General features: G+C 40.1%; 1 protein-coding gene across 2 annotated transcripts in view; it reads right to left on the reverse strand.

Annotated features, from left to right (window-relative positions):
• Positions 1 to 2,043: 2,043 nt before the first annotated feature.
• The window catches only part of LOC106091508 (myosin-VIIa), a 68,834-nt gene continuing 43,183 nt past the window's right edge, over positions 2,044 to 27,694 (reverse strand). For both annotated transcript variants that reach the window (XM_059364791.1, XM_059364790.1), the window contains exons 3-11: positions 20,818 to 20,887; positions 12,709 to 12,969; positions 12,291 to 12,640; positions 12,018 to 12,218; positions 9,873 to 11,958; positions 6,697 to 9,806; positions 6,474 to 6,620; positions 2,956 to 3,076; positions 2,044 to 2,875 (exon numbers count right to left, since the gene is read on the reverse strand). In XM_059364791.1, coding sequence (XP_059220774.1) covers positions 2,669 to 2,875; positions 2,956 to 3,076; positions 6,474 to 6,620; positions 6,697 to 9,806; positions 9,873 to 11,958; positions 12,018 to 12,218; positions 12,291 to 12,640; positions 12,709 to 12,969; positions 20,818 to 20,835 — 6,501 coding nt within the window. In that variant the 5' untranslated portion in view covers positions 20,836 to 20,887 and the 3' untranslated portion in view covers positions 2,044 to 2,668. The remainder of the gene's footprint in view (positions 2,876 to 2,955; positions 3,077 to 6,473; positions 6,621 to 6,696; positions 9,807 to 9,872; positions 11,959 to 12,017; positions 12,219 to 12,290; positions 12,641 to 12,708; positions 12,970 to 20,817; positions 20,888 to 27,694) is intronic.

Below are 27,694 nucleotides of genomic sequence, written 5' to 3' on the forward strand. Positions count from 1 at the left end.
CCTGCAGTTATAATGTTTCGAATTATTGTTTTCAACAATTATTTTAACTGTTAAACGTTTTTACAGAAACTTAGCTGTGGTCTTACTACACTTCCGTTATCTACAGCGACTCTGTGTGGTTGTTATGTATAATAGCGGCATAGTTTCATGGTGTAACCTCGACTTCAACATATAGGACGTTAGGCTAACGCAACTACACAATCACTTAAAAAAATCGTTAAAGTTAAAATCAATAATAAGAAAGTATGGAAAGACCAAAGACGGGCGATGCGCATCACATTACTAAAAAAACAAGTAAAAACGTGTTAAGTTTGGCCACGCCGAATCTTGGGAGCCCACCCCCATAGATTCTGCTAAAAATTTATACAAACTAAATTTAGTTGAAGGGCATAATTTTATTCTACATACCAAACTTCTATCTAACCAGAAAACATAAAGCATCTAGGAACCGAACAAGGATAATAGATAGACCGGTTTATATGGGAGCTATATCAGGTTATGGACTGATTTGGACCGTAATTGGCACAGTTGTTGAAAGTAAAAAAACAGAATACTGCAAGTTTGATATCAGCCAAATCGGACAAAAATTGTAGCTTGCAGGGGCTGAAGAAGTCAAATTTGGAGATCGGTTTATATGGGAGCTATATCAGGTTATAGACTGATTCGGAGCTTACTCGGCACAATTGTTAGAAGTCATTACATAACATTATGAGCAAAATTTAAGCCAAATCGGATGAAAATTAAGGCTTCCAAAGGCTCAAGAATTTAAATCGGGAGATCGGTTTATATGGGAGCTATGTCAGGTTATAGACCGATTTGTACCGTACTTGGCACAGTTGTTGGAACTCATAACAGAACTCTACGTGCAACATTTCACCAAAACCGGACAAAAATTGCGGCTTCATGGGGCTCAAGAATTCAAATCGGGAGATCGGTTTATATGGGAGCTATATCCAAATCTGAACCGATATAGCCCATTTGCAATCCCCAACGACCTACATCAATTTAAAATATCTGTGAAAATTTTCAAGCGGCTAGCGTTAGGCGCTCGACCGCTATCGTGTTTTCGACAGAGGGACCGCCGGACGGACATGGCTATATCGATTCAGAACAACGAGACGATCAAGAATATATATACATTATGGGGTCTTTGACGAATATTTAGAGTTATTACAAACGGAATGACTAGATTAGTATACGGGGGTATACCAGTATCTATGGTGGTGGGTATAAAAAATAGTCAAAGCGACTTTTCGATTTTTTCGACTTTTTTTTGACTTCAAAGTCGATTATTCGACTTTTTTAAATAGTAAAAGTCGACTTCGACTTTTTCACATAAAAAGTCGATTAATTAATGATTATTCGAAAGTCGACCCTAAGCGGTCAAACGCCTAAAGCCAACCGATTGCAATTTTGCACATATAATTCCTATTGATGTAGGTCGTTAGGGATTGCAAATGTGCCATATCGGTTCAGATTTAGATATAGCTTCCATTAAAACCGATCTCCCGATTTAACTTCTTGAGCTCTTGGAAGCGATTAGGCTAAAATTTTGCTGTCATGACTTCCAACAATTGTGCCAAGTACGTTCCACATCGGTCTTTAACCTGATAAAGCTTCCATATAAAACGAACTACCGCTTTGACTTCTTGAGCCCCTGACCCTGAGCCCTGAGCAATTTTTGTCCGATTTTGCTGAAATGCAAGCGGTGTTCTGTTACGACTTTCAACAAATGTGTCAATTATGGTCGAAATCAGTCTATAACCTGATGTAGCTCCCATATTTATATGGGATGTGGTGTTCTGTTACGATTTTTCTGTTCGGTTCCTAGAAGTTTTCATTTTTGTTGGTTTGACAGTCGAATAAAATTATTCCCTTCCCCTTCAGCTAAATTTATTTTGCATAAATTTTTAGTTCTTTTTTTTTAGAAATTAGGAAAACACTGTCATTTTTTTATAAATATATATTTATTGTATAAATAATATACTTTGATTACAAATATTTCTAGTTATGGTATTTAAAAAAAAAAAAACGTGTCTCATATATGTTTTGTTGTTTATTTTGTATCTTTGAAATTGTTTAAAACAAAATAAGGCTAAATACAGCTTACCATGATTTTGATTAATTGTCGATTAATACATAAAATGTCAAAACAAATTTTGGTGAAACATAAGCGAATCCATAAACTGTTTAAAATCGAATGGGAAAACAGAAATAATTAAAAAATAATAAAAAGAAAAAATATTAAAAACAAGGTAGGTATATCTAATGCAATTTCTGTGTTCGATTGTTTGATTGTCTTACTTAAGGGCTAGGCAAATACAATAAAATAATCAAAATAAATATTAAACATATTTAAAAGTTTAAATAGAAAGCTGAGAGAAGTTTAAAATTTAATAATTATATTAATAATAATCATAATAATAGTAATAACATATATATAATTTAAATGTAATTTGATCATAAATAAAATAACATAAGCAATTAGGGGGTGAAGGGCTGGGAAGTTAAAGAGAGTGGTTGGAGGTAGTTGTCAAACATTCACAAAAGGAATGATGACAGGTTTTCGATAAACAAAAAAGGGGGAGAGGAATTCTAAGCAACCCAACAAACTTTTCTTAATGCCAAAAGAAAACATAAAGTCTACGAAAAGTGAGGTTAGGCTTATTTAATTTGCGCGTATAGTGCGATTTTTGTTCATATTCGTCAACATCAGTGATATGTACGATGTAAGTAAATCATCCATTTTATAACCCAAAGAAGTTTCACACAACAATTTCGAGCCTCGCACCAAATTGCCAATGGTCATATGGAAATAGGTATTGCCCGAGGACCAATTTGATATACGTGTGAAGGGATGGGTTATAAGTATGTCCTGCAAAACAAAAACAAACAAAAAACGAAAATTATTACTCAGCTTTAGATAAATCACACTTTCTATTTGTTGGGGCTCACCTTGGTGACTGGATGTATAAGACTAACTCCATGCTTGTTTATTGCTATCAAAAGCATTTCGGGATAATTGGGTTCAGTCGTTTGTTTTACCTCAAAGAAGGCCGAGCCAAATGTGGGCCATCTGCAGAAAAAGGAAGAGAGGCATAAATTATTTTTCCTTAAATCAGTAGCAAATGAAATAAAAAAATAATTAAGAGCGTGCTAAGTTCGGCCGGGCCGAATCTTATATACCCTCCACCATGGATCGCATTTGTGGAGTTCTTTGCACGGTATATGTCTATAGCCAAACAAAGAATAATGAATGAGAATTGTTATGCAGTTGTATTGCAGCTCAATCAATTGATAGTCCAATTCAGACCATAAATGAATTGCATGTTGAAGATCATAGTAGAAGTCATTGGGTAATATTTCAGTCCATTCGGATAAGATTTGCGCCTTGTAGGGGCTAGGGACATGGGAGCTGTATCAGGCTATAGATCGATTAAGACCATATTGGGCACGTATACTGAAAGTCATGGGAGAAGCCGTTGTACAAAATTTCAGCAAAATCGTATAAGAATTGCGCCATCTAAAGGCTTAAGAAGTCAAGATCCAAGATCGGTTTATATGGCAGCTATATCAGGTTTTGAACCGATTTCAACCATACTTGACATATTTGTTGTAAGTCATAACAAACAACTTCATGCAAGATTTCAGTCAAATCGGATGAGAATTGCCCCCTTTACGGGCTCAAGAAGTCAAAATCCAAGATCGGTATATATAGCAGCTATAATAGGTTATAGACCGATTTAAACTATACTTAGCATAGTTGTTGGAAGTTATAATAAAACACTTCATACATAATTTCATCTAAATCGGATGAGAATTGCGCCCTCTAGTGGCTCAAGAAGTCAAGAGCAATTATCGGTTTATAAGGCAGCTATATCAGGATATGAGCCGATTTAAACCATACTTTGCACGGTTGTTAGAAGTGATACCAAAACCCCACGTGCAAAATTTCAGTCAAATCGGACAAGAATTGCGTCCTCTAGAAGCTCAAGAATTTAAGATCCACTGATGGTATATATGGCAGCTATATTGGGTTATAGACCGATTTAAACTATACTTATCATAGTTGTTGGAAGTTGTAATAAAACACTTCATACAAAATTTCAGCCAAATCGGATGAGAATTGCACCCTTTAGTGGCTAAAGAAGTCAAGACCCATGATAGGTTTATGTGGCAGCTATATCAAAATATGGACCTATTTGGCCTATTTACAATCGCAACCGACCTACACAAATAAGAAGTATTTGTGGAAAATTTCAATCGTCTGGGTTTACTCTTTCGAAAGTTAGCCAGTTAGACGGACGGACAGACGGAGGGACGTGGCTACATTGACTTATGATCTTTTAGTAGGTCCCCGATCCTTTTAATCTAAACATGCATGAAAATCTCAAACAGTCTTCTGTACATTCATGCACACATTCATTTATTTTTGTCCCAATAAGGAAATATTTGGAGTACTTGTGACTTAGCAACAACGCAATGAAAGTAGGAGAACCTTACCACACCGAGGCGAAAGATTCTCGTCCTATTAGTCTGTTATGCTTTATGCTGAAGACTCTTGAGAGCTTGATAGGAATATACAGTAGTAGCATTTCTTGACATTGAAGGTGCTTTCAATAATGTAAAAACGACTTCAATCCAGAAGGAGTTGGAGGTTCTAAACATCAACTCTACCGTAAGAAAGTTTATTAACAACTTAATTACTGCAAATGCAAATTTGCCCATGAACATTCCTTTAAAGAACTGGGCAAACTTCTCAGAAAGCAATGAGTGCAGCCCGATTCAATTTTAAGCTCAATGATAAGGGACCTCCTTTTTATAGACGAGTCCTAACCGCGTGCTCCAGAGCGACAACTCTTTTGGGAGAAGTTTTTACATGGCAAAGTACCTCACAAATGTTGCCAGCATTAGGAGGGGAAAACCACCGCTGAAAAATTTTCTAATGGTCCTGCCAGGATTCGAACCCAGCCGTTCAGCGTAATAGGCGGACAAGCTAAACTCTACGCTACGGTGGCCGCCTAAAAGATGCATTACGGCAGGCTTGTCTCTGGAAGAAAAAGGCGTTAAGGTGGTCGTGTATGCTGATGACGTAGCAATTACGGTTAGGAGAAAGTTTCCCAGCATTCTAAGAGATATACTTCAGAAAGATCTACGTGTAACAGCGAAGTGGACTACCGAAAGTGGTCTAGGTGTAAATCCGTACACGACAGAAGTAGCACTTTTCAGCAGAAGATATAAGTTGCCTACAGTGGCACCTGTCTTGGTAAGCTTAGTTTTCAGAACCAGGCCCGAAGGACAACGAATGATAGATGATTACAAAGGGGGGGGGCTGTCAGCATTCCAAAACTGTGTGACCTAACCTAAACTTGAAGAGGTCTAACGCTTTGCTGTCGATGGCTAGAACAGACGTCTCAGTCATAGTGACCGTCATGAAAGGTGCCTGTCTAATCGGAAAACATCCTGACAGACTGAAGGTTATAAGAGCGGTAGGGGTCTCCTACAGGCGGAGACAGATGTCTTTATTACCCCATCCCCTGCCGTTTCAGCGAAGACTGCAGCTGGTTCAGAAGTTCCAGCCATTGTATTCATATTTTCTACCATTCCTCTCTTCCTGTTGGATCCCACCGCTGAAAGAGGAGCTGCGACTTCATTGGCCCCATTCTCAGACTTCACTACAGTCGGAGGAGCGTCGGCCATCAATCGTCCACAGAGGGAATGCGTGGATAAGTCCTCTCGTGTCGAAGAAACACCTTCAAGTTGATTCTGATTAGTCTGAGGTCGAATTCGCTCTTACCGACAAACCTCCGTAGGTTGGGGCAAGCACTTTGCGAAGATTTAATGGGTATTTACATGTTCTTACCTCGCCTGTGCCTTTTACTTAACACATCAAGATCCAGTGCACTGTGCCTTATGATATCAAAGCCTCTAACTTCTCATTACTACGACCTCTTTTTAGGTGCTCGCATCGCCCTGGCAGTATCATGTATCTTCACACATCAAAAGGATTCCCGCAGGTCCCGACCATTTAGAACAGTCAGCTAGGATCATAACGATCTCCAGATCCTCCCAGCTCCGACAGACGTTTGTCAAGCTTGCAACATTTCGCTGCTATCTTTCTGTTCAGGGGCTAGGTGACGGTGACTTATAGTGAGATCAAGAGGAATCGAACTTGCTCATTCAAGTGGACAGACCACGATCGGAATGAGTATTAGACCTTCAGATAGAATTATTCGAACGTTGTGAGATTACGTTAGTGGTCTCCCCTGCTCAACGTTGTTTCTCCTCACATTCTTCATTCCCATTACAACTAACTACTTAATTTCCTATTAACATTCCATTGAGGAACAGGGGATTCTTCTCTCATATCAATGAGTGCAGTCCGATTAAAGTTTCAGCTCAATAATAAGGGACCTTCTTTTTTATGCCGATTCCGAACGGCGTGACGCCTAGCGAACAACTCTTCAACCTACCTATAGACAATTTTAAGGAAAGCCACTTTGGCGTCTTCGGAACTCATGCCAGAGTCCTGATTGTAGGAAGCCACTATGGAACGCTTCCATTCACTAGTGCTTTGCATTTTCATTAAATCGGAGGGTATCAATTCACGCAGCATTTGTCTGTAAGAGAAAACAAAAATACCAACATTTAATCATAAACTTCCTATTTTGCCTGTCTCAGCTTATGAATGCTTACGGTATGGCTTGAAGTTCTTGCTTGTTGTCACCATAACGTACTCTATAGACCAGAGCTGCCAATTTGGAGGCCTCCTCGCGTGAACACTTGTGATAGCCGCGCAACAACTTCGGCAGTTCCTGGTGATAGTGGAATATCAAGTCCGCATTGCGATCTTTGCCCGGCACTGTATTGGTCCATAACTTCTTCATAAAGAACACCTGATAGGTGAACTGAGGATTGGTGCCATCGCGTATGGGTCTGGCCTTCTTAATCCAATCGGTTAAATGCCTTACAAAGTCGAAGAAGAAGTCTCCTTCGGGTACCGATATGACCTTGTCGGCTATCTTTACAAACAACGAGAAGCCCTCACTTGTCCTAAGCGATAGACGTTGCGATATATTGTGGCAGAAGTCTTTAGCTCGCGTCGAAGAATCAACTTCGAAAGCCTCATCGGTATCATCGGGGAAATAGACCTTGTGGAATATCTGGGTAGTCTTGTGCTGTATAGCCTCCACCTCAACTTGATGTGGAGGATATTTCCGCTGGCCATTGCGTATGGTTTTTTGCAGGCGATGCAATGAATCCTGGGATATCGGATGTCTTCGGGTTCTCAAAAACATGGTAAGTTCCTTGAGCAAAGCCTGCGAACATGCAAAGAGACCGGTCGCCAACCACATCAGCTCCCAACCTCTTTCTTCCGAAATGCGATTTCGATTGTCGGTCAATTGTTTCATTATCTGACAATAGATTTCATCCCTTAAGATTTCATGCTTGAGCGGACCATCAAATATGTGATCTGTGATTTCATTGCCCATGCGGGGTCGCTTCGAGGGCAGATCTCCCATATACTTGAGTATGGCGGCAAAAGCAAAACATGCCTCTTCCGCCAATTCCTCCTTGGCTTGCAATTTCCTCAGCAGAGGAGCTTTGATGGGATCCCTAGAATAACGCCATATCTCCTCGGAACGTTTCGAACTCAAAGTCAAGGTCTTTGAAACAGTTCGCTTGGGCGGCAAACGGAAGTGATCCAAGGCATATTCCATTAGTGTATGTGGCCTATCTCTGGGCTCCGCCACTCCATTGGATACCATGCTAAGACGTTTGCCATGATGCGCCTCCTCCACGTTAAATAGGGCCAATATGTCCTGAGGTGGTTTGGTCAGCGTGGGCAGCACATAAACCGTTTCAGCGGGGAAGTCCCCTCTTTCCTGTGACCTATCGCAGCGACCTATACACCAGCCATTGTTTAGGACATTCTCTCCACAGCTTTCATCTTCCAAAATGATAAGGTCTCCCTTATAGAAGCTCAAGAAACTGGAACCATCCGAGGGGGCCCTATAATCCTGAATGGCTATGACGAATTTCGATCTCTTCTTTAGACCATCCAAAAAGTAGACCACCAGATCCCTTATATCCTCCGCATTGGGACTTTGGAATGTGAACTCTTCCCCTCGCACTGTGGACAAGCTAAAGGTCTGGGTGAAAACTTTGTTGGTCTTCTGACTGGAAACTGCCGTAATCTCGGGGAAGCTTAATTCCAACAGCACTTGTTCCTGGTCGTCCACCACATAAACTCCCGTCCAATTAACGGCTATGATGACATCATTTTTGGGTAAATTTGGACCAGAATTGCGATAGGCCTCATAGAAACGCGAGAACAGCAGAGGCCATTTGTATTTGGCATAGCTGACAATGTCCTCCTTGATCTTTAACGAGGGTATCTTTTCCTTGACGTAATAGGACTTCTTGTAGGCCTGCAATACCAGAGCAGCCCAGCGTTCAATGGCCTTGTCCACACCGGTTAGACAGAAATCCGGTATAAAGTTGGGCAGCAGGGTAAACAGCCTTTCCATGGACATATCCGTGCCGTATTCTATGAAATATTGCTGCGCCGCTATCATGGCCAAATCCTCCTCTTTATCACATCGGTACTCGCCGAATTTGACACCCCTTACCACCTGCTGATAGATGAGATTCGTGGCGACCTGATCAAAGGTGGGATCATGCCAGGGGGCAAATATTTCCTTGCGGAAGAACAAACGCCAAGGAGCATTACGTTCCTGAGCTCCCTGCTCTTTTGCATATTGCTCACATTGGGAGATGGCATCCATCACATGATCACCTCCGCTACCCAGCGAGGAGACCTTGTCGAACAGAGCTATGTAGAGAGAGAAGCCAAATTGATCTTTCAGAGTGATTTTATCCGATAATTGATTGCACAATTCCCTGGCCGTGGTGGCGGAATCAGCCAATAGAGTCTTGGTATTGCCATCCATGAATGTTATGGGCAGCATTATGGGTTTTTTGGACTTGGTCGCTTGCAGCTCCAGCCATGACGGTGGCTGATTTCTGGTGCCATTGTTGAAAGTTCTCTTCAAACGTTCCTCACAGTATGGAGCATAGCCGGGAGGACCCTCTCGTATGAAGGCCCTCAAATAGTTGACAAACTTTTCGGAGGGGGCAAAGCAACCCACGCAAAGCGACAACAGAATCCATCCTCTGGCATGCGAAGACTTGAGAGGATTATTTGTCAGCTGCTTGCATATCTGACAGTATATCTCATCTCTCAGTTCTGCCCTTAATATGCCATGGCCTATTATAAAGTGAAGCTTTTCCAAATTCGATGTGGGCCTAGACTGCAGCCATGACTGGTAGCTATCTGCTGTATATTCCTCGTCCTGCAAGCGTCTTCGCACATCCTCACCCAGTTTATTCTTGCGCTTCAGGGTCAACGAAACCAGTTTGTGCCTTATGGAACGGGGCTTCTGCTTGAGGAACGCCTCTGGGTCCAAACCCATGAGTTGAGCTTCTTGAAATTCCTTGCTGCGTATAAAGTTTCTACCCAGGGTGGCGGTCACCTTGGACATAACCGAAGTGGTGTCCATGCGATCCATGGTGTGATACTTCGGTTCAGGCATATCACCGGTGAACCTCAAGATGGTAATCCACAAGGCCTGGGCAGCCAGTTGATCGCCCTGCGTGTGTAGGGGAAGCAGAGGATGTTTTAAAGCTTTCTTCGAGTACTGATGATTGACATTGCCTTGGAAATACGTGGCAGCAAATTTCTGGAATTTGAACTCCGACAAATCCTCTTCGTCCTCCGAAACGTGCATGGGCCCAATTATATCCTAGGGGAAAGCAATAGAGAGAAATGTTACGAGATGAGTTCACATCATGCAAATGGCCTCACTTACCTCCTGATTAACATTGTTGCCATGGGGCAAGTCATTGAACACCGAGGTCTCACGACCCGCATGCGGCGTTGGCGCTTCACTACTGGAATCTGGTAAAAAGTCAAACATGGCCTCCACCAACTTGCCGTCATCCACAGGTTCGTCTTGCTTGCGGGCTGCATCGTTGATTAGATTCTTCTTGACCTCTACACGCCGCCTTTCCTCGATTTCATTCTCCATCTCGCGGCGCTCCAACTCATGCAGGCGATCTCGATAATGCTGTTCGGCAATTTCACGTGCATGCTTGTTGCCTTTGTGCATGAGCTCTTGCTCCTCCAGTTTGCGCAGGTGCAAGACCTCGGCAAACTTCTTGTATTCCTCCCGCAATTTCTTGTAGCGCCTCATGGCAATCATTCGGCGGGCATGGGACTGTATCTTAATAATGGCCCACATCTTGTGGCCGTATTCACGCCTGACCAAGTAACCACGAGCATGAGCTTGCAGACCCACAATATGACCTCTAAGGTGGCGGAATCGATGCGACAGCACTCTGGAACGTATGAGGGCCTGCAGGCGCATGTAACCCACACGCATGCGCTGATAACGCTTGCGCTGGGCATAACCTTTCCAAAAGCGTTGAATAGTTATGGCAGCAGCACGCATGCGCATGAAACGACGCCTATACACCCAACCTCGAATGGTGCGTTGCAAAATCAATATCTTGCGAGTCAAGACGCGATCCCTCTCCTGCTCCAGGAACAAGTCGTGGGCATCCTTCAGGAACACTTTGGTGTGACCCAATTGATAGTCGGATTTTCCCAACACCGAGGCACAAATACGCGAAGTAGCCAAACGACAGTCGGTTCTATGGGCTGGCGGTACCCCAGGTATAAGAAATCTGTAACGTTCCACAAAATCTCTAAAACCATGGCGTATGGGATAGCCAGCCCTGCGGATGCGTATAGTTTCCATCATACCCGAGTAGCGCAGCTGACGGCAACACAGTCCACGATCGAACAGCATGGGCCTCTTAACTTCGTTGGGTTTGATGCATCTTATGAAGAATGGTTGACAAGAGCTCAAGGTTTTCATGAGGGCATCCAAACTCTTCTTGAATTGCGTGGACAGTGTGGGGGTTCTCTTACGGGTCTCGGCGCCCATTTCAATGTCCTGGGCAAATATCTGTCGCAAAAACTTGTTACTACTCTGGCTCACCAGGTGCAGCAAATCCGGGCTGAAGGTGTCTCGATTCTTGTCCAAAAAGCCATTCGTGTCATAGAATACTACACCGGCGAAATGGTTAAGCCCAAAGCTGGTATTTATATCTGACTTGGGCTTCAGATAGTTCTTGTGGGTGCCATGGGTTTTGTGCAATTTGGCCAGCATAGTGTGATCGGTGCCTTTGGGAAATCTGGCCTCCTCATCGATCAGAGCCATGATATTCAGCTGCTTGATGGCTATCAAATCCAAGGCGTCTTGATTGTCCACAAACTCAATATGCTGCCAGTTGATGCCCTCATGGTTGTACTCCTCTTGCTCCAATTTGAAGATGTGCTGCACAAAGAACTGTTGCAGATTCTCATTGGCATAGTTGATGCAGAATTGCTCAAAACTATTCTGATCGAAATTCTCAAACCCAAAAATATCCAAGACCCCAATGGCATTGCGGGAGGTGGCTCTTGGCTTGTAAATGGCAGCATTGATTTTGCGTACAATGTGAACGAAGAGACGGCCATAGATGCCCTTGACAAAGGCATCGCGGACATCTACCGATTGATCGCGTGACAGAGTGGAGACCACAGTTTCGCCATGGGCGAATAGAGTACGCCGAGTAAGGGCATCGATCAGTGGCTGCAAGGGCAGACCCAACAAGGCAGCCACTCTCTCCACATTAATGTATTCGGGAATTTCGGTGGCATCCAGATTGTCGACCACTGTGGCCTTATACTTGATGTTGCCACAATGCAGCAGGGCAGCCAATAGTTTGATGATTTCCCAAATTTCTTGATCGGTGAAGAGCAAAACTTTCATGGCAGACCTGATATCGGAAAATTCCGCAGTATCATCGCGGCCCTCGCAGGTAATGCAATCGCCGCCAGTTAAATATCTGGTAAAGTAGAGGGTATTCATTGAAGATGCTTAGCTGTTGGGTAAAGAAATACTCACTTATAGTCGGCAGCATTTCCCAACTCCAAACGCCTCTTCTCCTCCAGGGAAAGTCCTGCCAAAATGCAATAGAATATGTGATAATTGCGTTCGCTGGGATTCTGCGAAACTATGCGGGATTTCTCCAACAGATACTGCTCGATTTTGGCCCCCTCAATAACGCCATTGGCACTGAAGTGTATATCGATATATTTGCCAAATCTAAGGAGGGTTATGGGAAAGAAAAATCAGCAGATGAGTATTCCGGGGAATTAGAGAATCGATTCTATCTACCTTGAGGAATTATCGTTTCTAACAGTCTTGGCATTGCCGAAAGCCTCCAATATGGGATTGGCCTCCAGTATCTGTTGCTCTATCCAGGAATGTTTACCGCTGATGGCAGCCAAATATTGTAAAATTAATTTTGTGCTTTCCGTTTTGCCAGCACCCGATTCACCCGATATGACAATGCACTGGTCCTGGCGGTAGCGTTTCATATGGGCATAGGCATTGTCGCCTATGGCAAATATGTGAGGTGGCAATTCACCGATTTTACGTTCCTTATACAATTTTATCTGATCCGCTGTATAGATGGGAAGAATTTGATAGGGATTAACTGCTACCAGTATAGAGCCAGTGTAGGTCTGAAAATGTATGAAAGAATGAGGAGATGTTCCACTTTGTCTTAGTATCTTCCATGCGGCAAGCTTACATAAATCAGATTATCTTTGTAGCGTATCAAAAGATTCCTTAAAATGCCCGCCTCATGCAGATCTCCCAGCGAGATCATATCCTCCACACCCTGCACCGAAGAAGCGTGCATGGCCTTAATCCGACGCTCAGGCGCCAACCATACCTCATCACCATCATCATCGCGTACTTGTATCCGCCTACCCTCTGCCGAAATGACACGAGCACCAATGGCTACATCGAATTCTCTACCCGAGGCGGGTTCTATCCAGATGTAGTCACCCTGAAAATAGATCATAAGAAAACCAAATCAAATCAATTAAAGCTGTTTATTCCATTATTTCATGGCTCATTAGAATCCATTTATGACTTGTAATATCACTTTGGCTAAGCTTGACGAACAGGGTCGGCCCTCACTCACTCACTTACTAGGCCTTCTCAACCACCATCAAGATTATCACACAACCTTGTTTGAAAAGAATTCCATTTACAAGCCTTCGCAACAAGTACTTTGACTCAAATTCAACTCAGCAGTACTACAAGAGCACCAATCGAGTCTGCCGGCCGACCATGTCATTAAAGTCATTAAAGAATATTTATTTCAACTGAAACTGTCGGTTTGGGACACGGTTGGATGGGTATCAACGAGGGGTCTTTAAAAAGTGAAAGAGACTTTTGTAGGGATTACTACACAAAATAAAACTTTCAGTTAAAAAACAAGAAGAAGCTCTTAAAGTTCAACCGGACTAAATCTTATATACCCTTCACCATGGATCGCATTTGAAAAGTTCTTTGAATGACTTTTTAAAATACAAAGGAGCTATACCAAGTTATGGACCAATATGCACCGTACTTGTCGTGGCTGTTAGATGTCATAAAAATAGCATATTTAGCCAAATCGGATAATGATTGCGCCCTCAAGAAGCTCAAGAATTTAAATCAGACCATCGGTTTATATGAGAGCTATATCAAGTTTTAAACCGATTTAAACCATACTTAACGAAAATCGTAGTAGTCTTACAAAACTCTACATACAAAATGTGTTTCAGCCAAATGGGTCAATAATTGCGGCCTCTAGAGGCTCAAGAAGTCCGATCGAAAATCGGTTTATATGGGAGCTGTACCAAGTTGTGGACCGATTACTTGTAATAGATGATGGAGATCATAGGAAAAGTCATAGTGCTACAATTCTGACAACTCGGTTACGATTTGCGCCTCCTAGAGGTTATAGAAGTAAAATCGGGATACCGGTTTATATGGGAGCTATGTATGGTTAAACAACAATTCGATCCAAATCGGTTACAAACTGCGCCCTCTAAAGACTCAAGAATTAAAATTGGGACCTAACATGGATCGAATTGGCCAATTTACATTCCCAACTGACTTATCGGCCCATTTACATTAGACCCAGAGGTGAGAAAACAGATCTTGAGGAAGAGAGTATAGAGCAAAGTCCTACCCTATAGGCCTACATGTATATATATCCCACAGAGAATTACTGGTCCACAACCACATAAGCGTCTATTGGGTGTGTGCCAAACAGCGGAACCACCCAGTTTTGTGTTTATTTCTTTTTCGAGATGAGCTTAATGATCGAAAATGTAATACAATGGAAAAATGAATGTTACAGTGGAGTTTTGGTGTGACTCCCAACATCTGTGCCAAGTATAGTCTAAATCGGTTCATTACCTGATATAGCCGCCATATAAACCGATCTCCTGATTAGACTGTTTTGAGCCTCTAGAGGGCGCAGTTCCTATTCGATTTGGCTGAAATGTTGCATGGCGTGTTTCATTATGACTTCCAACAACTGTGCCAAGTATGATTCAAATCGGTCCATAACCTGATATAGCTGTCATATAACCCGATATTCCGATTAGACTTCTTGGGCATCTAGAGGGCGCAATTCTTATCTAATATGGTTGAAATTTTGTCGTTTTGGTATGACTTCCAACAACTGTTCCAAGTATGTCATATAAACCGGTCTCTCAATTTTACTTTTTGAGCCTCTGGAGGGCGCAATTATTATTCGATTTGCCTGAAACTTTGGAGGTGGTGTTTTTCTATTTGAAAAAGTCATTCGAAGAACTTGGCATATGCGATCCATGGTGGAGAGTATATAAGATTCGGCCCGGCCGAACTTAGCACGCTTTTACTTGTTTTAAGCTCAATATGCTAGGTTTGAAAAAATAACTTTTCAAAAAAAATAATAATTGGGCAGTCATTTATGAAGTTAAATAAGAATCAATTAGCGATGAAAATTTTAAACGGATGGTCATATCTGCTTTTAAATAGGAAATTTAATTTGAAGATAGTACCTTTACTTTAAAATTTTACTTCTTTGGCTCGTTTTTATTGCTTAAATCCTACGAATAACGAAAAATCTTAAATTCGGGGTCTACTTCTTTTTATACCCACCACCGAAGGATGGGGGTATATTCATTTTGTCATTCCGTTTGCAACACATCGAAATATCCATTTCCGACCCTATAAAGTATATATATTCTTGATCAGCGTAAAAATCTAAGACGATCTAGCCATGTCCGTCCGTCTGTCCGTCTGTCTGTTGAAATCACGCTACAGTCTTTAAAAATAGAGATATTGAGCTGAAATTTTGCACAGATTCTTTTTTTGTCCATAAGCAGGTTAAGTTCGAAGATGGGCTATATCGGACTATATCTTGATATAGCCCCCATATAGACCGATCCGCCGATTTAGGGTCTTAGGCCCATAAAAGCCACATTTATTATCCGTTTTGGTTGAAATTTGGGACAGTGAGTTGTGTTAGGCCCTTCGACATCCTTTGTCAATTTGGCTCAGATCGGTCTAGATTTGGATATAGCTGCCATATAGACCGATCCTCCGATTTAGGGTCTAAGGCCCATAAAAGCCACATTTATGGTCTGATTTCGCTGAAATTTGGGACAGTGAGTTGTCTTAGGCCCTTTGACATGATTCTTTAATTTGGCCCTGATCGGTTCAGATTTGGATATAGCTGCCATATAGACCGATCCTCCGGTTTAGGGTCTTAGGCCCACAAAAGCCACATTTATTATCCGATTTTGATGAAATTCGGGGCAGTGAATTGTGTAAGGCCCATCGACATCCTTCGTTAATTTGGCTCCGATCGGGCCAGATTTGGATATAGCTGCCATATAGACCGATCCTCCGATTTATGGTGTAAGGCCCATAATAGCCACATTTATGGTCTGATTTCGCTGAAATTTGGGACAGTGAGATGTGTTAGGCCCTTTGACATATTTCTTGAATTTGGTCCAGATCGGTCCAAATTTGGATATAGCTGCCATATAGACCGATTTCTTAATTTATGATTTTGGGCCCATAAAATGCTCATTTATTGCCCGATGTCCCCGAAATTTGGAACAGTGAGTTAAGTTAAGCCCCTTGACATACTTCTGCAATATCGCGCAGATCGGTCCAGATTTGGATATAGTTGCCATATAGACCGATATCTAGGTTTTAGGTTTTGGGGCCATAAAAGACGTATTTATTGTCCGATGTCGCTGAAATTTGAGACAGTGAGTTTGGTTAGGCTCTTCGACGTTCTTCTTCAATTCTGCCCAGATCAGTCCAGATTTGAATATAGGTGCCATATAGACCGATCTCTGGATTTAAGGTTTAGGGCCCATAAAAGAGGCATTTATTGTACGATTTCGCCGAAATTTGGGACAGTGCTTAATGTTAGGCTCTTCGACATGTTTATGCAACTTGGCCCAAATCGGTCCAGATTTGGATATAGCTGCCATGTCGACCGATATCTCGATTTAAAGTCTTGGCCCCATAAAAGGCGCATTTATAGTCCGATTTCACTGAAATTTGACACAGTGACTTATGTTCGGTTTTTCGACATCCGTGTCGTATATAGTTCAGATATGAGTATAAGGTATGAAGTTTTCACCGAATTTTGATGAAAGGTGGTTTACATATATACCCGAGGTGGTGGGTATCCAAAGTTCGGCCCGGCCGAACTTAACGCCTTTTTACTTGTTCACTGTACGTATGGCTTTTGCAGTACAATTTAGAATACTGGACTGGGACCAGGTATTTTTTATTCTTCGGCAAATGTATAGTGATACCTTGTAGATACGAGAGCCTTAATTCTGGTTTCTTACATATCAGAAAGAAAAACACCAACTCTGTCTCTGTTGAGTTGGTCTACAACGTATTTTTCGTAACCCATCTCTAGGATGCATTACGTTACAGATAGTCATCCTTTTGAGAATCCGACGTAAGCAGAGGTTAGCATGTCCGCCTTTGTCGCTGAACGCATGAGTTCAAATCCCTAGTGTTGGCAAGATATGTGAGGTAATCCGCCATATAAAACCTCTCTACAAAGATGTGTCTTTCTGCGTCGCACCGTTTGCATCGATTAGCACTCATTCCCCGCACTCAGTATCCCTGCTGCTCTTTTATGGGCTTTTTTGCTTTTTTGAGACCCAATATGACAAGCTTTATATCGAAGTCCCAGAGAATGGGAAAATGACATTCCCCTTGTTACCAGCCACATAAATCGACAGAAAATCCCAGCAAGTATTATTTGTGAATTATCTTCCAACCATTTTTACTAAAACTTTTGAAACTAACCTCGTTTCAAGACATACATGTTTAAGACCTATCTTTGTAATCAGCAAAAGAATAGTGAAATCCGCAGTATGTTGTTATTGCGGTGGGGGTCATTTAATGCAATGTTTGCCCTAGACATGACAAAATTGTTAAAATTTTATTTAACAATCCCAAGCATCTTCCTGGTCGAATGTACAACAAACATTCCATCAAATTTTATGTGTGTTTCAAATAAATGTTTTAAATGATTCAACAATTGTTTGTAATATACATGGGGTTTGGAGAAGGAGAGGGAAGAACTCCCGTTTCTCTCCCTGCAACTTTGTGTATTTTCTGTTTTATTACCCATGAACAAAAATGGGCATTCGAAGTTTCTGTTAAATGGAGGTTTTCAGTTTTTCCAATTATATAACAATCATCATCCAACCACATGCAGACGTTACCATACATGCCAATGGCTAAGTGCAGCTTTTGTTGTTGTTTTTTGTTTTACTATAGAAAAGCTTATGAAAAAACACAAAAAAAGCAACCAAAACATTGACCCAAATATTTTTTCAAGTGTAACGCACCAAGCGCAGACAGTTTCAGTTGAGTCGTTATTAGAGATGTTGAATTGTTTCACTCGTAGATTAGTAAGTTAATGGTGTTAATGTTTTATGGCATTTCATTAGCGTTACTTTTTTTAAGTTTTTTTTATACATTAATTGAATAGCAGGGAAAAACACTTTTCCAAGTTAGTTTATAAAGAAAATTTCTCACTTTGGGTAAAATGAATTTTTTTGGGATGTTTTTCATTAGGCAAAAAAAAAAACAATATATTTTCATTAAAGAAAAATTGATCTGTACATGTTGTGTATCTGTCTGATGTCATGGTTTAATCATGAGTCCTTGTTCTGTCAAGACAACTGCTGAAAAATTCGCTACGTAGCCTAGATATATCTTAAGAATAGTAGGTAAAGGGGCGTAAAGTTTAGCTGAGCGCTTTAACATGTCAAATCGATCTTTATTTACATGTATCTGTCATATAGACCGATTTCCCGCCCAGAAAAATTTTCCCTTGAACATTCCATTAAGGAACAGGGCCAAACTTCTGAGTGCTGTCCGATTCAAGTTTAAGCTCAATGAAAAGAGGCCTTCTTTCTATAGCCAAATCCCCGTCAGGATTTAAACCCAGACGTACAGCTTCATAGGAGATTGTCCGCTGTAATCTCTTCGCAACGGTCGCCTCCCGCCCATAAATGGAACGGTTTCGCTAAAATTTGGAACAGTCAGCCACACTGTTCGACATCCATACCGAACATGATCCACACCGTACAAGTTGTCATATAGTCTGATCTCCAGTTTTAAAGCTCAGATGCCAACCAAATTGGGAATAGTTAGTAGTTTTGGTCTCATCGACATCCTTGCCGGATTTGGTTTAAAAATGCTATATTTGGATGTAGCTGAAGCTGTTCTCTTTATCCATGCGACCATAGCGATCACCAGTTATACCCACCACCATAGGATGGGGGTGTACTAATGTTCATCTAAGACCCCATACAGTATATAAAGGGTGATTTTTTTGAGGTTGGGATTTTCATGCATTAGTATTTGACAGATCACGTGGGATTTCAGACATGGTGTCAAAGAGAAAGATGCTCAGTATACTTTGACATTTCATCATGAATAGACTTACTAACGAGCAACGCTTGCAAATCATTGAATTTTATTACCAAAATCAGTGTTCGGTTCGAAATGTGTTCATTCACCGTAACGTTGCGTCCAACAGCATCTTTGAAAAAATACGGTCCAATGATTCCACCAGCGTACAAACCACACCAAACAGTGCATTTTTCGGGATGCATGGGCAGTTCTTGAACGGCTTCTGGTTGCTCTTCACTCCAAATGCGGCAATTTTGCTTATTTACGTAGCCATTCAACCAGAAATGAGCCTCATCGCTGAACAAAATTTGTCGATAAAAAAGCGGATTTTCTGCCAACTTTTCTAGGGCCCATTCACTGAAAATGATTTGCAAGCGTTGCTCGTTAGTAAGTCTATTCATGATGAAATGTCAAAGCATACTGAGCATCTTTCTCTTTGACACCATGTCTGAAATCCCACGTGATCTGTCAAATACTAATGCATGAAAATCCTAACCTCAAAAAAATCACCCTTTATATTCTTGGTCGTCTCGACGTTCTGAGTCGATCTAGAATTTTCATCTAATTTGGCTGAATTTTTGCACATAGTGTTCCGTTATAACTTCCAAAAACTGTGCCAAGTACGGCCCGAATCGGTCTATTACCTGAAGTAGCTCCTATATAAACTGATCTCCCGATTTTACTCATAAGCCGCAATTTTTGCCTGATTTCGCTGAAATTGAACACATAGTGTTTTGTTATGACTTTCAATAACTGTGTTTAGAACGGTCCAAACAGGTCTATAACCTGATGTAGCTCCCATATAAACCGATCTGCCGATTTGACTTCTTGAGCCCTTACAAGGTGCAATCTTTGTACGATTTGGCTGAAATTTTGCATGTAGTTTTCTGTTATGACTTCCAATAACTATGCCTAGTCCGATCCAAATCGGTCTAAAACCCGATATAGCTCCCATGTATACATGTATATTACTTCAAACCGCGATTTTTGTCCAATTTGGCTGAAATTTTGCATGCTGTGTTCTATTACAACTTCCAACAATTGTGATATATATGGCCCAAATCATTCTATAACCTCATATAGCTGCCAGGTAAACCGGTCTCTCGATCATCCTTGTTCGGTTCCTAGAAGCTTTAATTTTTCCTAGTTTGACAGAAGTTTTCCTAGTTTGACAGAATAAAATTATGCCCTTCAACTAAATTTATTTTGTATAAATTTTTAGCAGTTTTCATGGTGGTGGGTTCCCAAGATTCGGCCCAGCATGCTTTTACTTATTTTTATCTACAGAGAAATAGTTTCCTATACCACATGGTTTTTGTCTCTGCTAATTATATTCTAATTTATTATCACACATATATGCAAACTTCCTTTGAGAATTTTCAAGCACTTCTAATAAAAATGATTATTTATGAGACTCTGAAGTTTCTTGGAGTATTCTTTACTGGTCCCTTTTCACACAAATAAAGTGTTTCTGCAAATTAACCTTCCCTTTTCGTAACATTCTTTCAAGTATCTTAAATGAATGCAAATTTGATTTTTAGAAATGCGGTTCTCATGTTATTCAACCAGCCATTCCCACTGAATCCACAGTGGGAGGCAGTCACCTGTAGACTAACAGGAAAACATTGAAATTTATGAGTTGCTGTGGAAAATGTTTATAAAAAACAAAGATGCATAATTTATGATAAAATGCATTAAATGCTCTTTCCTGCTACTGCAAAGATTCCTACTTGGCATTTTTTATTCTATGAGAAACCTTAAGGGGGTCTGCACACCTTGTCTTTGGCTTTGTGCCATACGGAATCAAAACAAATAACAACCAAGCCATGTATTTGCATTAACAAATTCACAAATATTACATATGTATGTAGTGTGTAACTGAAATTTATGTTAAGTGAATACTTACGCGTGTTACAATCACCATTTTTATTGCCCTTCATTGACCATTTATTTGTGTTGTGTAGAAAATATCAAATCTGCAATGAAATAATAAAAGAAATACAAAAAATATTAGACATGGTATTTTGTATGTAAAATAAGTGTTAGTTAATACAGTGGAACAAACTCAGTGTAGGTTTATGAAACTTAAAGAAGCTACATTTCTGCAAAAAAAATGTAGACTTGATTCCTTTTGCTTATTTTGTGGCGACATATGTGTGTGACTCTCTTCTTAAGTTTATTGGTATGTTGTCCATCATACGAACGACATACATACCTCCGAAGCATAACATTGGCAAAAGAGAAGTGCAATGCGGCTTAAAAAGACACCAAGTCTTGTTATTCACATATATGACAAAAGCCACCACCAGCCACATAACCGACAACAATAACAACAACATTTCTAAGGTGAAGTTGAAGTTTACGGTAAATTAACAAGCCAGTGTTTAAAAGAAACCCACATACATACAGATACAACCAAAACATCAGCAGAGTGTTTGTCCAGTAAACAATTTTTGCAGAGTTCGTTACAAGGCGGATTTTAAAAGGTGGTCTCACGCAAACAGCTGTTAACAGACGGCCGGGTCTGACGGTAATAAAATGTGAAATTTTTGTATACATTCTGTTTGTTGTTATCTGTCCATGTACCCGCACGTATACCCACACGCAGACAAATTTCTTTTTGTGTGTTGGCAAAACGTCGATCACCTTGATGGCAAATGGGGGATTACACCCTATGATTTGTGGTTGTTGTACAAATGAGACCACCTTTAATTGTTTCGACAGAGTTCGTTACGAATTCAGTGCACAAGTTTGCGATTCTGATTCCGAATGAATGTGAATAGGCAAAACCGTAACGAAAATTATATGGGCGGTTTATACCGACTCGGAAGGTTTTGTCGGGGGAAATTCGGATTGAACATCAGAGTTAAAGCTAGAAAACTATCTATATTCGCAACATTAGAAATTTTCGATATTTCTAGTAAAAATATCGATATTATCGCTAATTTAGTATCAAAAATGCAAATTTTGTCTCTGAACATTCCACTAAATAACAGGGGCAAACCTCTCACAAATCACTGAGTGCAGTCCGATTCAAGTTTAAGCTCAATGATAAGGGACCTCCTTTTTATAGCCGAGTCCGAACGGCGTGCCACAGTGCGAGACCTCTTTGGAAAGAAGTTTTACATGGCATGATACCTTACAAATATTGCCAGCATTGGGAGGGGAAAACCAACGCTGCAAATTTTTTCTGATGGTCGATTTGAACCCAGTCATTCAGCGTTATAGGCCACCGTACCACAGAGGTTCGCTATGGTAGCCTCCACCTATATTTAAAATGAAAATGAGAATTAAAAATCAGGAGATCGGTTTATATATCAATGCATATACCGATTTTAATCAAATTTAATAAAATCAGTTGGAAATCATGAGAGAAATCAATGTAAAAAATTTTAGCCCAATCGGATGAAAATCACACCCTCTATAGGCTTAAGAAGTAAAAACGGGAGATTTAATGGGAAAGCTATATCAGGTTATGAGCCGATTCGAATGATACTTGACATTTTCAACACGAAGGACGATTGAAAAATGTATGATTGGGATATATTCACATCAGATCGCAAATTATATCCACCACCGAAGGATGGGGGTTTATTCATTTCGCCATTCTGTTTGCAACACATCGAAATATTCATCCGAGACCCAACATAGTATATATATTCTTGATCGTCTTGACATTTTAAGTCGATTTAGCAATGTCCGTCCGTCTGTCGAAAGCACGCTAACTTTCGAAGAAATAAAGCTAGACCCTACACAAATACTTTTTATTGAGATTGTAAATGGGCCAAATCAGTCCATGTTTTAATATAGCTTCCAGGGCTCAAGAAGTCAAACCGGGAGATCGGTTTGCATGGGAGCTATATCAGGTTATGGAGCGATTCAGGCCATAGTTAGCACGTTTGTTAGAGGGCATAGAAGAATTTACTGCGCAGCCCAATCGAATAAGAATTACACCCTCTAGAGACTCAAGAAGTAAAATAGCGAGATGGGTTAATGTGGGAGCTTTATCAGGATTTAGACCGATTCGCACCATACTGGGTACATCCATTAAATGTCATAGAAGACGTCACAGTACAACATTTCTGCCAAATCAGATGAGTATTGCGCCCTCTAGAGGCTTAAGAAGTAAAATCGGGAGGTCGGTTTATGTGGGAACCATATCAGGTTTTTGGCCGCTTTGAATAATACTTGGCACGTAAGTTAGAGGTTATTGGAGAAGTCATTGTGGAAATATTCAGCAAAACCAAATATCAATTGCGACCTCTAGAAACTCAAGAAGTAAAATCTGGAGATCGGGTTATATGGGAGTTTTATCTAAATATGGACCGATATGGCCAATTTACAATCCTAACTGATCTACACAATAGGAAGTATTTGTAAAAAGTAGGAGCTTGACTCCTTCGAAAGTAACATGCTTTCCACAGACAGACGGACGGACATGGCTAGATCGTCTTAAATTGTCAAGACGATCCAGAATATATATACTTTAAGGGGTCTTAGATCAAAATTTGGGGGTATTCGAAAAGGAATAGCGAAATTAGTACCCCCATGTACAAAAATGTACGAAGTAGGTTGCGCAGGGCGAGTGGATAAAGCTAGAACTAACAGATGAGAAGTTAAGTGAACAAAACGAAGAGCTATAGCAAAATGGTACTTTCCTCACATGTTGAGCTCTAGCTCTAAAAACTGGGATACATTTACACCTTTATTTACTTAACCGATTGAGCAAAAACTATCAAAATTGGGCATTAAACGATTTTTGAAAAATATTACCAAAGTGGTAAATAATGTGTTGCTATTCTTTGAATTATTTGGTAATTACTTTAGGGAAAGGGACGGATTTCCGAAACTGTATACAAAGTTATGACAAAACTACGTGGGTTTTCGGTAGTCTTACACTAAAACTAGGGCACTAATTGAACGGGGTCCGGGAGTATGCTAGTTTTCTCATAAATATCCGAAAACTTAAAAAAAAATCTGAAATCAGAGCGGTTGTCGAAAATTGTTTCCTGGGTTACTTATGGCATGCATTTAACAGCCATTCATGCTCATTACCATGACAACTAAAAAAAGAGAGAAATACTCACTAAGAGCACACAGTTGTTTTTCAGATTCTCGTAATTTGATTGATATAAAGTATAAAATAGGGAAACGAAATCTTAGAAGGTAAGATGTGTTAAATGATTTGTAATGAAATTCTACTTTCAAATACTTTAGTATCCTTACAATTTAAAATCTTTTAAAACTTCTTATTTCTTATTCAAATTACCCTCAATATTCCCCATTCCATTTTGGATTTATATTCTCACCATCAACAACAGAGCTTCTCAATTTCATGTCTTTGGCGGCATTTATCTATCTCAAGTTTGCTTGGCATCTAAGTGTGAATATGGAATTAAAAGAAGTTTTTTTTGTTGTAGAAAATCTTGTTTTTCTCTTAGGCAACTATCAGACAGCTATTCAATGCCTCTATGAGCAAGTCTTGCCATAGATGGCCAAGCACGCGTTACCATTTTCGTTGTTGTGTGACATGCCGGTTGTTTGGACTGTTTTCTTTTTTTTTTTTTTTTTCTTTTATATATTCGCTCTTGGTGAATAACTTCATTTTTGGGGTGTTAAATGTATAGTCATTAGAAAAATGTAATGCAATCCAACCATCCAGCCATCCATCCATTTGTCAGCCATCCGCCCCTCTATTATGTCTAACAATCATTGTTGTAAGACTTAATTGTACTCGTGTGTATGTTATGGAGGGTCGTCTTCCATTGAGGAAGATCACAATTATGAAATAGAGGAGACATTGAAATGAATACTCGCTTCCATAATGGCCACATAGAAGGGCTAGTAGCATAAGGTCTTTTCATCTCAATGCGAATAAAGGTAACAATTAAATTAATTAACATAACATCTAAGGAAGAGTGTGTACTCATATGATAACAATCTTCATATGACATTGTTTGGTTAGATTTTTTTGAAAATGTAACTGAAGTTATACCATTTTGGGTTTAAATTTAAAAATAATTAAAACTTTAGCCATGACTGAACATACATATAAAATAGTTATTAAACAAGGCCATATAAAGATTATCACAAGAAGACTATTTGAACTTCGCCAATAAAACTTAATTGTTAGGAAATTGGATTGGGGGAGAGCTTAATGTGTCATATACAATAAACATAGGCTACTCTAAAAGCAGTGATGGGCACACTAACACAGTTGACAATAATAAATTGTATTTGTATGAGTAGTAAAACCCAAATAATCAATCAAGTGGAAAATAACTAATAATAATTTGAACTTTTTTCAGGCAGTGATGGGCACACTTATACAGTTGACAAATCTAAATTGTGTTTGTGTGTGCAGTAAAACCCTGAATAATCCACCAAGTGTACAAAAACAAAAATGCTTCTACCGAACGAAGACAAACGAAGTTGCTTACACTGTACCTGATTTACTGATTGTTTTTCCTACGACCCGTGATACCCGTCTATGGTTTAAAGAAAGACACTATTTGTTATATCCATCAACACGAGATTGAGGAAATATAAACTGCGTTTGCAACACATTAGAATATCCTTGTCCGACCCTACAAAGCATATATATTTCGGATCATGGTAAAATTCGAAGATGATTTAACTGTGCCCGAGTGTCTGTTCGTCCGCCAGTAGTAATCACGCTACAGCCTTTAAAAAATGAGATATTGAGTGAAAATATTGCACAGACCGAACTATATTTAGATATAGCTCCCATTTGGACCGGTATGGTTTTAAGCCCATAAAAACCGAATTTTTTGTCCGATTTCGCTGAAATTTGAAACTGTGAAACTCGTGGTCCCGACATCCCACCCGGATATGATATCGAACCAAATTTACATATAGCTGCCATGTAGACCGATTTGCCTACTGAGAGTCTTAAGTCCATAACAGGCGCATTTATTACCCTATTTCGCTAAAACTCGGAACAGTAAACTTTATTGGATCCATCGACATCTAATCCGAATATGGTCCATATCGGGTTGATTTATATATAGCTGCCGTATAGACTGATCACTCTATTTAGAGTTTTAAATCCATAACAGGCGGATAATAATCTGATTTCGCTGAAATTCAGAATAATGTCACGGCTGTTGGTCAATAGCGCTTTCTAGAGGCTCAAGAGTCAAATCGTCCGAACGGTTTCAGTTGCAGCTATATTAGGCTATGAACCGATTTAAATGGTACTTAGCACAATCGTGTAAATGGAAACCTTGTGCAAAATTTCAGCCAATTCGGTTGAGAATTGCGCCCTCTAGAGGGTCATGAAATCAAGATCCATGATCAGTTTATATGGTAGCTATATCAGGTTATATACCGATTTGAACCATACTAAACACAAATTTTGCAAGTCATAACAAATAACCTCATGCAAAATTTCAGCCAAATCGAATGAGAAATGCGCCCTCTAGTGGCTCAAGAAATCAAGATCCGAGATCGGTTTATATGGCAGCTATGACAGGTTATGAACCGATTCAGGCCATACTTGGCGCAGTTGCAAGTTAATACAAAACACCTTGTGCAAAATTTCAGCTAAGAATTTCCGATAAGAATTGCACCCTCTAAAGAAGTTAAATCGGGAGGTCGGTTTATATGGCAGCTATATCCAAACATGAGCCGGTTTGGCCCATTTACAATCTCAACAGACCTACACTAATAAGCAGTATTTTTGCAAAATTTCAAACGCCTAGTTTTACTGCTGCGAAAGTAGGCGTGCTTTCTATAGACAGACGGGCGGACATGGTTAGTTCACCGTAATGTTACGACGATCAAGAATATATACTTTATGGGATCTTAGATGAATATATCGATGTGTTACAAACGGAATAACGACATTAGCATACCCCCATCCTATAGTGGAGGTTACAAAAAGCAGTACATTGAATTTGAATTATGTCATCAGGGCAAGCCATGGGTTCCTCATATAATATGTCGGAACCGGGTGGTATTTTTGCGATTGTTTTCCAGTGGAATAGAGATGTCATACAGTTCGTAACATCCATTATTTGTCAAGTGTATTTTGCATGTAATTATTTGTCAACTTAAGTGATCAAGGTTGCGTATGTGATATAACGCATGTGGGCATAATTATCTATTAGTTATCATACGCACCCTGGGTCAGTAAATGTAATAAAAAGTGTGTTCGTGTACTTTATTTGCCGGCAGAAGAGAGCGCAAGAAAGAGCAAATTTTGAAAGTTCAAAAGCTGATAGCAGATATGTTCAACTTTGATCAGATTTTTATGAAGGTCATCTGTTTAATAAAAAGTGCTATTTAGTGAAAATACAAAATTTAACACCTAAAAACATAAAAATTGCAGAAGTAATTAAAAACAAGTAAAAGCGTGCTAAGTTCAGACGGACCAAATCTTCGGAACCCATCACCATGGATTCTGCTAAAAATGTATACAAAATAAATTTAGTTGAAAGACATAATCTTATTCTACATACCAAACTTCTGTCAAACCTGCAAAAAAAAAAATTAAGCTCTAGGAACCGAAGAAGGATGATTGAGAGACCGGCTTACATGGAAGCTATATCAGGTTCTTGACCGATTTGGACCGTTTTTGGCGCAATTGTTGGAATCGGAAGAGAACACCGCATGCTAAATATCATCCAAATCGGACAAAAATTGCGGCTTCCAGGGGCTCAAGAAATCAAATCTAGAGATCGGTTTATATGGGAGCTATATCAGGTTCTTAACTGATTTGGACCGTACTTAGAACATTTGTTGGAAGTCATAATAGAACA

The sequence above is a fragment of the Stomoxys calcitrans genome, chromosome 3 (genome assembly GCF_963082655.1).
Source record: "Stomoxys calcitrans chromosome 3, idStoCalc2.1, whole genome shotgun sequence".
Taxonomy (NCBI): domain Eukaryota; kingdom Metazoa; phylum Arthropoda; class Insecta; order Diptera; family Muscidae; genus Stomoxys; species Stomoxys calcitrans.